The sequence below is a fragment of the Amaranthus tricolor genome, chromosome 12 (genome assembly GCF_026212465.1).
Source record: "Amaranthus tricolor cultivar Red isolate AtriRed21 chromosome 12, ASM2621246v1, whole genome shotgun sequence".
NCBI classification, from domain to species: Eukaryota; Viridiplantae; Streptophyta; class Magnoliopsida; order Caryophyllales; family Amaranthaceae; genus Amaranthus; species Amaranthus tricolor.
Genome location: NC_080058.1, coordinates 1682075 through 1699835, shown reverse-complemented (window position 1 = coordinate 1699835; position 17761 = coordinate 1682075). Strand labels below are relative to the sequence as shown.

The 17761-nt window shown below is 33.8% G+C and overlaps 1 protein-coding gene across 1 annotated transcript; it reads right to left on the bottom strand.

Annotated features, from left to right (window-relative positions):
• Positions 1-1251: 1251 nt before the first annotated feature.
• LOC130828877 (rho GTPase-activating protein 7-like) lies at positions 1252-16361 on the bottom strand. The gene is made up of 22 exons (XM_057694905.1): positions 16016-16361; positions 13773-13809; positions 13332-13408; positions 11945-12015; positions 11788-11866; positions 11511-11655; positions 11268-11387; positions 10591-10668; positions 10443-10498; positions 10289-10358; positions 9443-9530; positions 8059-8302; positions 6947-7168; positions 6185-6526; positions 5113-5162; positions 4683-4743; positions 4515-4598; positions 4135-4248; positions 3895-4031; positions 3195-3252; positions 2596-2799; positions 1252-1940 (listed from the first exon to the last, which is right to left on the bottom strand). The coding sequence occupies exons 1-22, from the start codon at positions 16067-16069 to the stop codon at positions 1755-1757; spliced, it is 2577 nt and encodes an 858-aa protein (XP_057550888.1). The 5' UTR covers positions 16070-16361; the 3' UTR covers positions 1252-1754.
• Positions 16362-17761: the final 1400 nt, after the last annotated feature.

Here is a 17761-nt window from a genome sequence, read left to right as displayed (position 1 = left end):
ACAAAGGAAACGTTAAAAGCAAGAGGTTAAGGATACTAAAAAGATAAACTAAGAGGACATCAGTAATCTAAGACATGGATATGGTGTCTCAAATTGCTCCTATCCCTAGTCAGATCCGCAGAGAGGTTTAGCTCATAAAAAATCTTTCCATCTACATTATAAATTTTGGACAAAAATAATTTTGTTCATCATCTTTTTAATATTTTAGGGGAACTTTTTCTCGTAAACATTCCTTATGAGAACTTTATTTATTATTTATTAAAATAATAAATTCACTATCTAAAAGATTCTATTTTTTTAAATCCCCGTAAACTTTCCTTATGGAAACTTTATCAAGAAACGGAGAAAGTATTAAAAAGCGATATTTGCCCTAATCTTGATAAGGTTTGATTTTTCTTATGTTGCTTTTGGAACTACCCAACTTATTAAAGTACTTCAATTATAATTGTAATTATAATAATTTTGAATAATTAGCTAAAGTGATTGGTTGTCATTAATCATGTCCATGATTTAAAGAATTTATATGGGTTTATAATTTTTGGGGATAGGGATATAAAAAATTTAATTTGATCTAATTTGACTTGTATGTAAAATATTTAATTTAAATCTATATGTTAAAAGATTTTAAAACTCAAAGCAAGTTCATATATCAAATGCAAACTTGATAGCATTTTTTCGGACCAATCAAACTCATGTAAAACTATGCTTGAATATTAATCTAAAACAAAATTATTTGTTTATAGGTTGATGAGTGAGAAATGACATATACTCCTATCTATGATAAGATAGCAATACTATTATATTCTGTAAAATTTGCTGTAATTGCAAATTGGTGTTTTTTTTAAAAGTTAGCTTGGTTTTGAGCATAACAAGATAATGTGTATAAATGTGTGGATATAGTAAAGAAAAATAATACATAAAAGGATAAAAATGAATAAGTAAAGTATCAAGATAGGAAATTACTATAATAAATTTATTTATTTTTCGATTTTTTGAAATTAAGACTGAAACTTTTTTTTTGAGAGATTGTTATTAAGAGACTGCATGTTAAACATAACAAAATCGAGCATCTCTTGGACCAACAATGCTACTTTTTCTTAGCTTTGCATTAAAATACTCGCTATCTTTAATAGCAATGTTATCAATTTTAATAAATTTAGTTTAAAATCAATGCGTTCCCTTCAAATAAGTAAAAATTAACTTTGTTTAATTTTAATATGTTCAATATTAATCCATAATCCATACAAACTGTTGATAAATAAGAGTAAGACAGAAGCCTTAAATATTAGAGAAATTAATGTATACATGTCAACTTCTGTATTAGCACACATGATTTGCATACTCTATAATGCAAGAGAACAATTCTAGTACTTATTAAAAATACTACATATATCACTACTTGTCCTCTTTTTCTCTTTTTTTCCCTCTCGGGTTCGGTTTTCATACTTCGATACAAAACAATGATATACATACAATACAAGCTCTGTCATTCTCTACATAGTTCAGACTTCGGGGCAAAAATAAACAGGTAGTGAACGAAAAAGAAACTGTCTTCAACCGCGATTTCATGAACAAACCGCACTAAAGAGTACAAAATTATCTAAATTGAAGAAAAGATCGAAAGCAGTGATCGCTTAGAAAAGCACAAATAATATTACAGGAGAACTATATGCAATCAGTAAAAGGATGTACAAATAATAAACACCGGGCTCATTTCTCTGTGATTTGTTCCGGCTGAGCACTTGAGCACAAAGTCAGCTCCATGATGGCGAAGATGGTCTGTACAAATAGTCTTGGGAGGTTGGTACCCCATAGTTCAAATCGAGGTGATGCAGCTGCTCCATCAGTTGGGATCGCCGTTCTTTGAAAAAGTCAAGCCGGGTTGTTAACTCAACTAATGTGGATGATGCAGCTGATGGGTGTCGGGGAAAATCTAATGCCTGCAGAAGGAATAACAAAGTGAAGGATGAAACCTGTGCCAGTAAAGTGTCTTCATATGTAGACCAATTTGTAAAACTTATGGCTTCCGAAGAAACGAGAGGGAAAGCTACAAGCCTACAACAATCTATTAATCCGACGCCATTGGATGGCTCCCACCTATTTTTCTTTTCCAAATCACCCTTGATAGGAAAAGGCATCAACAACTCGCATGAAAGAGGGAAGACTGCATTGGAACAAATCATGCTTTGTTCTTTACAACTATAAAAATTTAGAGATGTGAAAAATGCAGACAAAAATCAAATGTTAGGATATTTAAAGAATACAAACTAAACCAAGGTATACCAATAAAGGAGAGGGAAACCGACTCAAAAAACATTAGGCTTTAATCTTTCACTCTATAGAGAAGTACCAGGAATTATAAACTTCCATAAGTTCATATAATCGTCACCATATACTCACTTCACAACAAAAATAAATTCAGACAAGTTCAAGGAAGGCTTTCTCGGATAAAAAGGAACGAACTTAGATGAAAACACAATATTAACTGAACTGCTGAAGAAAACCAAAATAATCAAATAGCAGTAGATGACCCATTTTCAAAAGGACAAGTAGAACCAATGGATCCGCCTTTCAGCAGTAAAACAGAAGCTGTACCTCTGCTACCCTGGAGGTAGATGGCATGGAGGCTGAATCAACACCGCCAAACTCATCAAAAGACATACTAGCGGATGGTTCAGTGCTTTTTGGATCACTCAGGCCCATTGGCTCCAGGAACTGCTTACGAGGCTGCCTGTTGCTGCTTCCAGCAGCTAACATTTGTCCCTTGATGTGAGTCCAATCTGGCAGCAATGAACCCTCCTAAAAACATAGCATAGCCAACATGTCTTATTCAGATGGTAAAGGAGAATAGACATGAAATCAACACCAAACTATACTGTCCCTAGGTTAATTGTGTTCGCTTGTTTCAGGACAACAGACAGAAGCTACAAAGCAGGTGAAAATGCAATTAAGTAATAAGAAACAAAAAAAAATTCGAAAGTATTCAGGTAAACCAATACCATTGATATTGGCATAATGATCACCAGCTATATAAGTGAAAGCCAGCAAATGATCCAGACGTGAACAACGAAAAGTGTGTGATGTGATTGAGGGAGGATACAGCACAAAAACAAAAGAGATGATGAGGTAAAAAAATGAAAGAACAAGTGAATTCTTTACAGGTTCAACAAAAGATCACAACTGAGATTTTTTACCTCATTTCGCTGTTTGCAGAAGGCAAGTGTACTATCAAAGTCTTGCTGAAGAAATCTCCTGCTCATAGCAATGAAAAATTAAGACTTCCTCCTTTAGAATATGGATTTCACAGCAACTCAAAATCAGTTAACATTAGTATTCCAAGTTCTTAATAAACACAACACCTAACTAGTGGAGGACCAATCTATTAAATCAGAATATGCTTCATCCTTTTCAATTATCACCCTACACCCCACTCTCAAACTTTATTGGAAGAGGCAAATGTACAAAGACCAGTTTGAACTCGAAAACAAAAGTTTATATTGCAACCTGACCAGCAAATTAATCATGCACCCTGAAGGAAGACGAGAAACCACAAGGAAAATAACTGGACTCAGTCCAGTCGACACATCAAGCAAATTCACAAAATTGGACATGACACCACACAAAATTCCAACAGAAATCGTGAAGTGAGTTAAAGCATTTAGATTGAAATATTTTGGTTTTATGGCTTGCTTTGTTGGATCATTGAAGAGACCAGAAGCCAATGATATTCAGAAAAGCTTCATTTCTGTACTGAACTCAGTTAATTTATATTATCAAGGGGCTATCAATCAATTGCAAGCTTACCTGAATAAAGATTAAATAAAAAGCACCTTGCTTCACAAACTCAAAGTAAGAGCAGAGCACCCATAAAAAACAAAAAAGCGATACTCGTACCTGTCACATGCATCAGATAGAGATCCAAATTGATGCTGCCGTTGCTGATTGAGTTGATGGTGTAATTCCGCCACTTTTTGCTTCAACCTGGCCACATCTGCTTCAGCAAGAGCAATCTCCTCAAGCTCAGCCCTTGTCTTCACATACAACACGTCACTATTGTTATTAACTATAATCATAGATAAAAAGCACAAAGGAAGAAAAGGAAACATGTTACAGAAACAGATCTAATGTATATACCTTGGAATCCATACCACGTGAACTAGAAATTTGACCAGAAGACATGCTTAAACCAACCTCTAAAGCAGCTCTAAGGTCTCTTTCAGCTTGTAATTGTTCTTGCAGTCTTTGTACCTAGCATTGAGAAACTAGTGTGAGAAGGTTGCTAGAACTTTCTTTTTCTTAAAAAAAAACTTGTCAATGCAACATTAAGAGGCTAAATATATATTGAAGTTTATATTGGACATGCCCAGGAAAACAGTGCTAGGTGATTACTTCTGAAGGTCAATCAAACAATATTTATAATGAAAAACAAGAACAGCAAAAAGTGCCCACTAAAAGCAGCTGCCAAGTCACAAAAGATAGCTAAACAAATTACACAGCACTGACAGAGAGCATACATCTTGTTCAAGTGCTAACCGACGCTCATGCAGAGCTTGTTTCCTTCGCTCCAAGCTAGCTTGTAATATTGCATTTCCCCTAGCCTGTCACAAAAAAGTTGATTTAAAGACGCTACTAGTTATATTCAGCAGGCAAAATCATATTAATAAACTTTTTTGGCAATCAACCTCTTTCGCAATACGGTGTCGTAAGTCATTCTTTGTTAGTTCAAGCCTCTGGATGGCAAGTCTGTCAGCAAGAAAGAAGTCAAGAAGAAAGCAAAGGCAAAATCACTTAACGTATAACAGTAATATCCAAGAGCATTAGGATCATGATTAGTGATGGTTACAAAGGGTATAAATTTTGCTCTGATTCAACAAATGTCGCATTATATCACTGCAATAAAATTCCTTTTTCAACAGCAATTTAAAGCTCCGAATTACAAAATAAATAAGGACAAAGAAAGTAGCATTTCTATTACCAACGATATCTCACGTTGATTTGTTTTGGTTCATATAGTTGTCTCCATATGTAAAGACCAAGGCTTTGTTCGTTTGTTTGTTTATTCATATTACAAAATGACCAAAGCAAAAGAGAAAAGAACAGGGAAAATCATACTCTTCCTCTCCTGAAGAATCAACGGACTCCATCGATGGCGTTTTACGAACCTAAAAAGGGTAAGGGGGGATATCATTAGATTAAAGCAACTAAATGGCTGATAAGATATTCCCAAACAAATCCCCCAAAAGCGAGAGCTAAACATTGATCAGCCACAAGAAAGATCACAAACACTTCTAGCACAAACAAACATTTCAGAGAGGAAAGATTACTGAAGAATAAATAATCAACTAGAGCACTGGATTTACAACTGTGGAAAATGTATAGTCTCAGAGCATACTAAATCTACTTTCAAAAATTGCAAGCTAAAAACTGAAATCTACTGTTTAATGCTTACAAAGCCACATGCTTACGTAACAACATCAAGGCCTAAGTTTTACTTTCTTGGTTCGGAAGATTGATATTTGAAAAAGGCAATGATTAGCTGGAATATCTAGCAGTTAAAAGTGCAAAAAATAATTTTGAGAAGGCAAATAATATGATCATATGTTCCAGTTTTTACTTTACCATTTAACATTTAAGGATAATTCCATTGATATGTCCAACTGAACACATCAGCAAACTATCATTTCTTAATATGTATTTTTGAACAAACATTTTTGGTCAAACCAAAAAAGTATATAGATATCCGATGATTTAAAGAAACGAAAATAGTGTATTCTAAGAAAAATTGCCCAATTGAAAGAGCATCAAATGTTGCATTCCAAAGCTAAATAACAAGGACTAGACTAGTATACCAAATGAGACCTTTCTACCTTCCACATATAAAGTTCGCGTACCATTTCTCTATGACCAACAATTTTTAGCACATGCAAGATACTAGAAGCAATGTGATGTATATAATTCTCCATATTAGCTCAATGATATTTAATCAAAAAATAATATTAGAAAAGATCATATGAAAAAATTAAACAATAGTGCAAACAAAATACAGGCCGAAAAATATCAGAAAAACATCACATAGGCTACAGTCACATGTATACGCCTATATGGAATAAAAGTATCAACGGCTTGCTGAAATTGCAACTAAACCCATCAAAACTGTACACAGAATAGAAGGAATGGAGCTTACAGTGCTTCTGCTCCAGAAAGTTGACCGCTTAGCACTAGAGCCTGAGAGCTTATTACTTGACTTCTCAGCACTTGATTCAGGACCTGCAATAGCTAATGGAGGTCCTGGATCCATTGATGACAGTATCTCCCCCATTGAACGATAAGGTTCCCCAGCTGTTACCTTCGGACTGTCTATACCATTTGTTGAGCTTTCAGTTACCTTTATTGACTTATTTTGATCACTCGACTCAGCGTTAGAATCCCTAATCGCTTGTGTATCTGTCCGAGGTTTAGAATTAACAGACTTTGCAATATTGGCCATAGGAGAACCATCAGAATATTCAACTCCAAAAGATTGAACCTGAATGTCATCAAAAAAAAACCTAGTGAATCTACGCAGCCTTATTACTGTAGAAGGAACTTCTGCTCAAGTACAGACAGATCCAGACATCATAAACAGCAGCTTCCCTTACGAGGAAAAGGTTGTGGAACAGTACCAATATACCCTCAAATTTCTGAACACATTAAGTATTTATGAGAATGGGGTGGCTGTAGCCTGTATGGCTGCAATGAGTTGACGTTGTTATGCATGTGAAAACTTACATTTGAATGCATAAATCAAGGGTAAAAATACTGAATAGACTGATGCACCTCAAATATATTATCATCCAATGACACTCATCAAATTTTTCAAAAAATTAATTTTAATTACTAACAAATTGATAACTCAATCACATTCAGATATTCGAAAAAGTTGACAAGAAGATGAATTGAGAGAAACCTTATAATCGTAAAGGTCACTGCCACCATAGCCACTGCTTTCGCTCAGTTTACCACTCAACACTCGTTCCTGATCATCATCTGTTTCGGGCTCTGCTTCATTTTCAGTGTTATGAAACCCATTTTCTTTAACATCTAGATTTCCGCCATCTGTGGAATCATCACTTCCACTATTTTCAATCCGAGAATCAGCTGAAATTGAGCATCTCTGCAAACTATCATCCTGAAAAGAAACCAATGAAATTGCTAAGCAAAATTATATCTATGATTGAACAATTTCAGTCATCAAATGGCCAAGGTAACAGCTAAAAAAATGGCTGTAGTAAAAAAGACCAACCCAACAAAGGCAAGCGTACTATGCATTTAAAGGACATCAGTGCAGATTTTGAGCAATACCATTACCAAAAATCACATGAAATGAAAATACAGGAAATATATCACTTGACACTTTTACCATTCTACTGAACCCAATGGAAATAAGAAGGTAGTCAGGCACAACTCTAGGTCCAATATACATCATATAATTCATGCAAGAGTACTCAGATTTACAATAGAATTTGTTATAAAGATACATAAACATTATTCCCAAGTCCCATGAAAAACAACCATAAACCAAAAGGCTGCCAAATAGTTCAGGATACAGCAGAACGCAGCAGGGTGGATTTGATTCTACAAACACAAGATCCTACTCCATTCCCTCCATGCTACCAACTCCCTTTTATCTCCCCAAGAAAAAAGACAAACATGTGATCTTTCCTTTCAAGAGAATATATTTAAGCCCCTTTCAAACAAGAACCCCAAGTCAGTGGGCTACAAAAATGTCATACCCCATTGTTCATCTATACAAGAGCATAGTCTTTTCCCTTGACAGCAGATAAAGTTAATAGCATAAGTATTAGGTTTCACTACACAAATTTTCATGTACTTGGTAAAAGTCACGGACTTCCAATACCGATATATGAGCCTACATGAGAAGGTCCAATATCAAGATGGAGAACTGTAATAAGCTAGCATATGAGCAAGCACCAAAACTGTCAATAAGACTTCATCCAAAGATACTACTTTAGTTATTTAAGCAAAAACCAAAGCAATGACAAACTAAAAATTACTTACATCAAAGATGTTCTCATACTCCTCTAAAAGTGTTGCAATAATAGCCTGCGCATTGTTAGCAGCATTAGCTGCAGCGAGAAGCTGAGCTGAATTATCACCATTCACATCAAAATCATCATCCAGCTCACACTCGCCCGCTAAAAGAGGGCGTAGAAGTAAAGGTGCCATGCAAGCAGCAACGGCAGAAGGAGTCATCCGATTATCAGAAGAATGAGAAGCGATTGTGTGCATCATTTTCAAAATTCTGTAAATTAAGAGACGAACAAATAAAAAATCACAAAAAGCAGAGGGAGGCTGGAAGGTAGTGGCAATATCATGGGGTCATAGTTCTGGCAATTTGTTCAAAACTAAAATAAGCAAATGAGCTATGTCTCCAAACAAAGCCAAAAAAGATACTACAAACAAAAGAGTACAAGTATGTTTCCTCTCTCAAGAACCATACTAAGTCTAAAGCTCCACATTGAACAAACCATAACTTATATTACCAGTTCCCTGTGAACTATCACTCTAGTCCATTTCTGTGGATGTTCAACAACAAAAACCAACAAGCAACAATATAGAGCTTACACAATTTTTATCTACCAACCCCTATATGAAGGTTCTTCAAATGTCTAACCTCTACACCAATCATCATACTAAGCAGAAGATAATCACCAGCAACAGAATAGAAGAGAAGAGAGGAAGATGTACCAGAAGGCTTGTCAGAGCCTTCATGGATAACCTAAAAAAAAGTATTCGGTGTTCTATCTCAAAATTGTTCGTAAAATAAGATCTAGACAGTAACAACATCATTCAAACAATTCACCTCAAACCTAGTAGCGAAACTCAACAGACAAAATAACAGTAAACCCCACAGAAACTGTACAAACAAGGATTTTCTCTATAAATCAATTCGTAAAAAAATATTTCTGAGCAAGTAATTTTTCCTTGATATCATCATAATCCCTCCTAATTCCTAAGCCAAGTATTCCAAAACCATTATGTTACCATACTTAAGAAATAAACCCAAAACTATAACTTCTTTTCCTCATAGAGACATTTACAACAGGGAGCAATGCAGCAACAGCGGCACCGCTATTATCAACTCTGCTTGTTTTCCTTAAAAAAGACGATACGGAACATCCAGATACAGGTGAATGCAAGTAAATGGGAATACTCTGGAGTACATGATCATGTTAAGACTTAAAAAATTATACAGCACCAAATGTTTTGCATGATTTTTTCAAATGCAAAAGAATAGAAGACCAGGACCGAGAATATGCTTTTCAGGCATGGTACACCAGCACAGATACTTGACAAAGTTTATACAAATAGCTCCAACACATCACTCATATACAGATGATGTATGTACATAAGAATAATCATAAATATAAGAAAACAATACCGTTGTAACAATCTCCGATTTGGTTCCGGAAACGTCTCCAATATTGCTGATCTCATGGCATTTATCCGTGCTTCCTTACGGTCAATTTCTGATAAAGTTACACAGAAAAGAAGCATTACTAATCAACATCCTTAACACTAGAGCTAAAAAGTCCTAACTAATGGTCTTGTGATTGATTCAATTATTCAAAAAGTTACTAAAATATCTAAAAGGGAAACCTTATACTTTAACAGGGAAGGAGGAGAGAACCTTATACTTTAATCCAGAAAAAAATAAGAACTCAAACTGTGCACAAGCATCAAGTTTTTTCAACAATCAGAAATCTTCAAAATAAACTGGTCTGATGAGGAGCGGAAAACAATCTGACCATAAAAGATATAAAAGAATTCACAACCAAGAAAGTATCCAGAGTATGATACATTTAGCCAACACTCCATGATGGAATCATTAACGGGAATCTCATAAAAACCTATGGCCTAAAAAAAGTATCAGACAATTTAGGTTCAGTCAAATCACTAGATGGTAAATACGTTAAAACAACATGAAGAAGTTTAGGTAACTTCATTTTAGAGATAACTTATTCCAAGACAGATAAGTTTGGCTGCTCTAATAAATAAAACAAAAACCTCACAGAAAGAATTGATGTTACTTAAGAAATGCTATTTGAAAAAACTAAGTCACTCTACAAGCAAAAAGTTTGGAAAGAGATAAAGCACAGACTAGAACATAACAAGATTAAAAATGATAGTTTATCTAGCAAACAGTAAAAAGGTATAGATCAAATTCAACCAAAAAGCAAAGATTACAGGAATCCCCCTCATACATTATAATACGGCATGCACTTACTATAAGCATCAAGCAATGCAGTGCAGCAAGACGCTGGAACTGGGGAAGAAGGGAGCTCGCGAAGGACATGCTGCATATAAGACGTTCATGAGTTATCTTCAAACCACCACAGATAGCCACATAACTCATCAATTAATAAGAATCTCTATCATACCTTCACACAGTCACCAATGACATGAGCATCCTCATTCGGATCAAACTCATTGTTGCCTAAAAAACATAGAGATACACCCCCAGGTTAAAAAGAGACACTCAGACACAAAACCAAAAAAATATGAAGTAACAGCTAAGACAAAATGGACCTTGTTCATAATCCTGGACTCTGCGCTCCACCTCTTCAACATCAGCTGACTGTCGTAAAATTCCTTCCACTTTGGTCCCTGCCACATTTAAAACAGCATATGATAAAGCCACCATCAAATAATAAGAAATAGAAGAACTTTCAAGGATAAAATTCTTCCATTAGATGTAGTTCGGAAGAGAGTAAAGTTCCTAGCACGCTTTGGGGCTTTGGGCTAAGGCCAATGGTTTGTTTTCAGTATTTGCACTAGGATCTTTGTAGGAATAAATGAAGAATCTTGATGTAATTTTCTTATATATTAGGGAAGCCTTACCCCTAATCTTGAACAAGCCAAATACATTACATTAAATTATGCTGTATGCAACAGCTAGTAAAGATGCAATACAACCATATGACATAACGTGCCTTCGAAGAGTTGAAATCTAACATTCACACAGATTCATCAGTCCACAATTCCACATACCAGTACCACCAGTATTGTTTGCAACTCAAAAAAAGAAGCCATAAGTGGAGTTTTAAAGAATTACTTGAAAAGGATTATATACTTTCTAGATTACTGACAAAAAATATTTCAGGAATTAAAACTAGGATGAACTTTAACAAGCCAAATAAATTACATTAAATTAGAACAAATTGATATGGAAAACTTATTCTTTTTCTTTTCCTATGAAAACTCACCATAGGTTTCAAGAAATCTGAGAGCTTTTTCCAAAAAAGAAGGTCCACCATCGATATCTTCCAAAGCTAGTAAGATTGGTCGTCCAACAACCAATGATTTAACAGGGCGCTTATCTCTCCCTGCAAAAAACATAAGCCCCATTCCTTGTCAAAAGGAGAGCCACCTCTTGAAGTATATTTATCATACAAGAAAAATAAAGTTAACAATTAGAACATCTGAAAACAAGAATCACAAATACATACATTGATGAAAAGAACCATCAATTGCATCACTCGTGTCATTTCGAAATATGCCATTATGACCCATCACAAGAGCAGCACTAGGCGCCTGTGCCAGAGCTTGCTCCAGAGCTGTCTTCCATTCGTATAAATCCTCTGATGTCTCAGCCTATAAAATAATAACAAGGCGGAAAACTAAATCAAAAATGAAAGGAAATTTTCCAACAATTTAATACAAAGACAGAATTCCAAGTTTCCAACCATAATTAAAAACAACACATTGTCAAGCATCAAGACATACCTTAAGCGTAAATGCTCGCCCATCACGTCCATCAGGGAAAAGTACTGTCAACAATTTCTTATCCTCTCTAACAACAACGCTGCAAAAAGAAACAACCCTTAGACAAGGAAAAATCATGAGTGCACAGAAAAAGGAATCAAATAAAGCAAGCACATACCTTCCTGAATTATTTAAATCAATGCCACCCAGTGTCAAATTCACTTCTCCGCCTCTTTGAGGAAGAGCACTCTAAAAAATTATGAAAAATATAAATTATTTCACACTTTAAAACTAGAGGTATAAGAAATTCAAACATATGGAACTTGTGGTGCAAACTAGCAATTTGAGATATTGAGAACCAACCAGCAACCAACCTTGTACAACACAGCGTAATTTTAAAAAACTGAAAAACCAAAACCCAGCCCCATCCCCTCCCCCACTGCAGCCCATCCCCCTTCTCCCTCCCCTTCCCCCACAGTAACCCATCAACAATCAATCCCCTCCTCCCAACCGCAATCCATATGGAAATTTCTAATCCTAAAATCATTGAATATTAATCCAACTGCCTGGTAAGGTAAGAAGAAGAAGAAACTGATAGCAAATTAGCCAGGATGTGAATTGATGTAGCCACTGAGAGCTTCAACTCCATTCAAAAATGGTGGATGCAAAGCAAATCTTTGTAACGTCCTTGTCTTTAATAAAGAAAATTGTGAAGAGAAAATTTGGGTGATTGGATTTCATGATTGATGGTAAAATTTATGATTTGTCACATGATGCTAAGTGGTGAGAGAAGTTGAAAAACATTAATTACGGTGGTATCTAATTTAACAATTCTCGGGTATTGTCCTTTCCCAAGATCAATATTATCAGTCAATTTATTATGTAGACATTCTCAGAATAATCCCATTTGAAGAAACTGGTCATTTTCATGGCACCATTAAGAACCACTTGTACTAGCCCTATTTCCTTTGAAATTGATTGTTTCTTTCTCCTCCTTTACCAATAGTTCCAAGGTACAAACTAAGAAAAGGAAAGAAAGAAGAGGAACAACAAAAAAAGTAACATAAGTAACGCCATTCTTCGCCTCCTCTGGCAGTTACATTTAATGTCTCCATTCAACTTGATTTCAGATCATATGTTGAGATAAATGGAAAGAAAAAAGCGGAACAGTGAAAAAAATGCAACAAATCTATTTATTTTTAAGTTCATTTTGGCCATTTCTTTTATTTTTCCTTTTTTAGTTTATTTTTTCCTTTTTCAAATTTTCTTTTAATTTTCCTTTTTTTTGAAATATATTTTTTAAACAAATTACCGGTCACTCAAGTGTACTATGAGCAAACTCCCCCGAAGTTTGAAATATTCCAAGGATTACTCAATAGGTAAGATTATTGTTGTGAAATGGGTAAAAGATGAGATTATTTTGAGTAATTTTTTCTATTTTGTAATCAATGTTGCGTAGAAGAACAAGTACGGATCAATAACATCATTTGTTACAGCAAATACCAAATGCAGGAAAGGTAATTACTAACAGCCAATAAATAGCTAGTCAAGACTTAGAAACTTACGGGATCATTTTTAAAGAACACTAAGGAGGTGCGAGTCAGAATAAACCAACGCTTTTTCCAAGATTTCCATCCCAATCCTGCAACAGTACATAAATATCTTAAATCAGACGTAAGCTACTGAAACCTTTCCAAGTACAGCACTAAAGCAAGAAGATCAATTGATCAAAATAATTGTTTGTTGTATTATATGCCAACTGCAGGAAAAAGAAATAAAATACAAAAGCAGAGCCAAATGCAAAGAAGTATTTGTTCCAAACCCATATGGATGCAATAGAAGTGGTGAGTCAATCCATGACAACACCTTTTTTCAATTAAGATAAAATTTATTGTAAGTCATACTTCTATATTAGACTAGTACAACAATACACACAATTTTGAACCAAATGAGATAAATCTTCCCTAATTTGAAAGAATAACTGAAAAAGGAAATAATCTACCAACCTTTAGAGGAGATGAAAAGCGGTCCACTCTTAAAAACCTGTAATGTAATTGATCACATCAGAAACATTATAGATACCACTTGAGAGAATTCAAAAAATCTTCATAATTAGAACAAAAAAGGCATAAAAGCAGACTAAGAAAACAAGTCTATGTCCAGTCAAAGAGAGAGAGACCAAACTACAAAATCTTTATTGAGAAGAGAGAGACAAAGAGAAGTCCCAATCTCAATACTCAAAGTTTGAAAATATCCATCATGAAGGTGTCCCTTAGTAATTCAAGTAATCAAATCAAGCATTCGATTACCCCTATGTCATTACAACTCGGAAGGGTTAGAATCAGATGTACACGACCTTACAAAACTTAGTTCATAAAAATAGTGAATTTGTGCAAAGGATTTGTAGTGACCAACCTAACCTCATTTACAATTAACTAAACTAAATCACATCTACTCAATGCTTCATCTTGATCCTCTACCCCTTGCAATATTAATCTATAATCGTGCATGATTTAAAAACACTTGTAGATCCAGCTCTTGTGAGCACCAAAATTGAAATTCTAATAGCCACACAACTTATACAAAGCATGAGTGCTCTTAGACGTTAGTATGAGACTATGAGTTCACCTCGCAAATAATTGAAACTTGCACATCTTAGATCCTCATGGGAACAATGAAAGCTAGTATTAGCAATCATTTAAAGGATAGATCAGTCTAAACTGGAAAGGCGTTTACGAAAACAAAATAGAAAACTTCTCCAAATATTCAATATGTCTAGTATGAGGAAGGATTATATGAATGGGTTAGGTACTAGAATCACAACTCATAGGTGACAATCCCTCAAATTATCATGACACGTCCATGGTCATTTGTTCAATTTCATTAATCAATTGTAAATCATTCTAGAACCGAATGGTAATGGGTCCCAAACATCATATCAAACTTTGCAACACTATTTGTAGACTGTAGTCCAAGATTTTGAGTAAATACCAACTCTTTTGCAATATCAAAAGAAAACTCAAACCTTTCTCAACATTTGCTTAAGCCATGTGTTTCTCTATGAAGCAGCTTTTCAGAATTCTTAAGTGGTCATTATACCACTGTGGCACTGTACTTGCCCATTTAAGTACAATATCTGTTAGAATATCAATGTTTTTGTTTTTCAGATGCTTCTGTTTTCTGTAAATGTTTTCATCATGAGTCTCCGGGAACTGAATGTGTAATATGTACAATTCACTAGCCTCAAATTGTAACTCTAAATTACCACAAGTCCGCAACTATTGGAAGTCCAAACTCCATATGCTCTACCTAAGGATCTATATTGTCTGATATGTCAACAAACATGATTTATAAAGATCAGCAACTGTCAAATCCCACACATCATAAACTTTCATTATTTAGTCTCGATCCACCCTACATAGCTCTTGGTTCCATTGATATCCACATGAAAGCTTCAAGACAAATAATCCTTCCAAAAATAGTTGTAAAACAACAAAATTTTAAGCAGCCAAACTTCATGACTAATGTATTAACAAATATTCTTTAGTCATTATTAAACTTTCTCGTGACTCGTGAGTCATCACTAGGATCATTATATTGAACAATCACTAAACCAGTAAGCATAGCTACTCAAAAGAAAATGAATCCAATAATGATCAAGTGACTAATTCAAATCACTCACCATCTATACATAAACTGGACCTCCATTGTACGACTTTTATCCAACCTTGGAGAGCCTAAGGGGAGGGAGGGGGAGGGGCAAAATCCCCCGATAGAATTGGTCATCATTCAACTAGTTTTATTTTAAACTAAATCTTGCCGAAACTGATTAGATTACCAAGAATTGATCAAAACCACAAATTCCACAGCGATTTACCACGTACATTGTCATTTAATCAAGTATAAACCTCGTTATAACTAAATAGCATTAGATCATTTGTTAACCTACATTATAGCATTTCAAACCTCGAAGTTTGTAAGAAAAAACCTAGACATGTCCGCCCCAAAGCTCCAACAACCACAACAATCACTTAATCATGTATAAATTATTATATTCCAAAAATAACAATCAATATTTAAAAAATCCAAAAAAAAAATAGCGATATCTCAAACCATCAAAAAAAATAACAATGTAGCTTAAATTAAAATAACTAAAACCAAATCAACTCTCCAAATTAAACTTTCAAAACATAAATTAACAATCTTAAATTCAAATTAGAATAAAAAACAAAACAAAACAAAAAGATACCGTGTTCGAAGGACCAAGTCTAGGACGTTCAAATGCCGCAAGAGAAGCCGCCATTATCGCACATCGAGTTATAAATAAGTAAATTAAGTACCACTATGAAGAACACTTAAAACTTAACAATTCAACTAACACAGTGAATCATCCGGGTGACTCATTGAGTCGACCCGCAGTAAATCGGCGATGAATCGGAAAGATCAAAGATGGAGAAAGAGAGAGAATAGTGAAAATGGGGTAAGATTAGGGTTTTTGAGAATGAAAAAGAATGGAAGAGAGAGAAAGTTAGAGATGATGATGGTAGTGAAGAGAATGCCAAAAGCAACCAACTGTCCGACTAAAGCTTTGCAACATAAACAAACAAAAATCAAAAACATCAATTTTTATTTACCTTTATACACTTTTAAAAACATTGTTTTAATATTGTTTAAAAATATTTTTGAATTCATAGTCTTTTTAAAATGAAATTCATAATTTTAAACACTAATATTTTTATTAATTCCATATATTTTAAGTAGCATAACAAATTAACAATATAATGTCAAATCTCTAATAAGAAAATACCAAACTTTCATTAACAAGTACATAATTGTAAATAATAAATAAAAAAGGTGATACATTATCACTTTTTATGATATTAATTAATAAAGAAAGGATTATAAAAGAACTAAAAGAGTCCTAATTCGAAAAATTGAAAAAACTAAATAATAGTGAAAAATAATTATTTGGCTTGATTTATATTCAAAGTAATAATTCTAAGTAATTTAGTTTTTACTATAGAAAACAAACTACTTGTATCATGTGACATTACTTGTTAACATGCCAAAAAAATTAAGGAGTTTTTAATATTAAATATGACGACATTTATACAATAATTTTCACAAATTTTAAAATGAGACAGTTTCATGATAAAATCATATATATTTAGTGTCTTATATAAGATGAGCTGAAAAATTTTTTTTTAAATTGCCATTATAATATTAGAAAAATTGAAAATTAGGCGATCATATATTGAATCGAGATTTTTTTTTATTTTTTGTTAGACTTTCTTTGGAAAAAAGAAAAAGGGTTTACATTATGGAGTGTTATTTTTGCAAGATTAGGTAAAGTGTATAGTAGTTGCCGTAGTGAATTGGCAAGTGTATACTATAATTCACATTTTGCGATAACTTTTTTGCCATAAACTATGGGAATGTGGGGAAGAAAAGATGGGTATTATACTACTACTATTACAATTATGTTGTGTTTTGTTATGTTTAGTCTTTGTCAAGTCTGGTCAACTGACCACTACTCCTTAACTAAATATAGAAGGATTAGCAAGGTTTTTTAATTAATATGCTTTTAATATGGTTATAATCTTGCATTAATGGACTAACAATCATTTGAGCTATATGTATTACTCTTATTTACTCATATAAGTCTTATTATTAGTGTGTATAATAATAATAATAATAATAATAATAATAATAATAATAATAATAATAATAATGTTCTAAATGGATGGTGCAATTATGTGTATGCATGTCTAAACATTAAATTGTATGTATTGAATCAACTGTGTTTGAAAATCGCTTCTTGTTATTTGCTGTAATATTTGATGAGTTTATCTAAGTATATGTGGGAAGTGTTTTTATATAATGACGATATTTTGCTCTTAGTTGAGACTAATGAAGTGCATGGCTAGAGCGTTAAAGGGCGGTTTTAGAATGAAAAGGATAGTCTTTTTAAAAAGAAATATTTACAGTGTAGTTT

Excerpts from the sequence above, each read along its gene's own strand:
- LOC130828877 (XM_057694905.1), bottom strand. The coding sequence starts at position 16,069 with ATGGCGGCTTCTCTTGCGGCATTTGAACGTCCTAGACTTGGTCCTTCG. Across the intron at positions 4,032-4,134 it reads CACGTGGTATGGATTCCAAG|ACAAGGGCTGAGCTTGAGGA; the intron begins GTATATACATTA and ends TTGTATGTGAAG. Across the intron at positions 1,941-2,595 it reads CTACCTCCAGGGTAGCAGAG|GCATTAGATTTTCCCCGACA; the intron begins GTACAGCTTCTG and ends TTCCTTCTGCAG.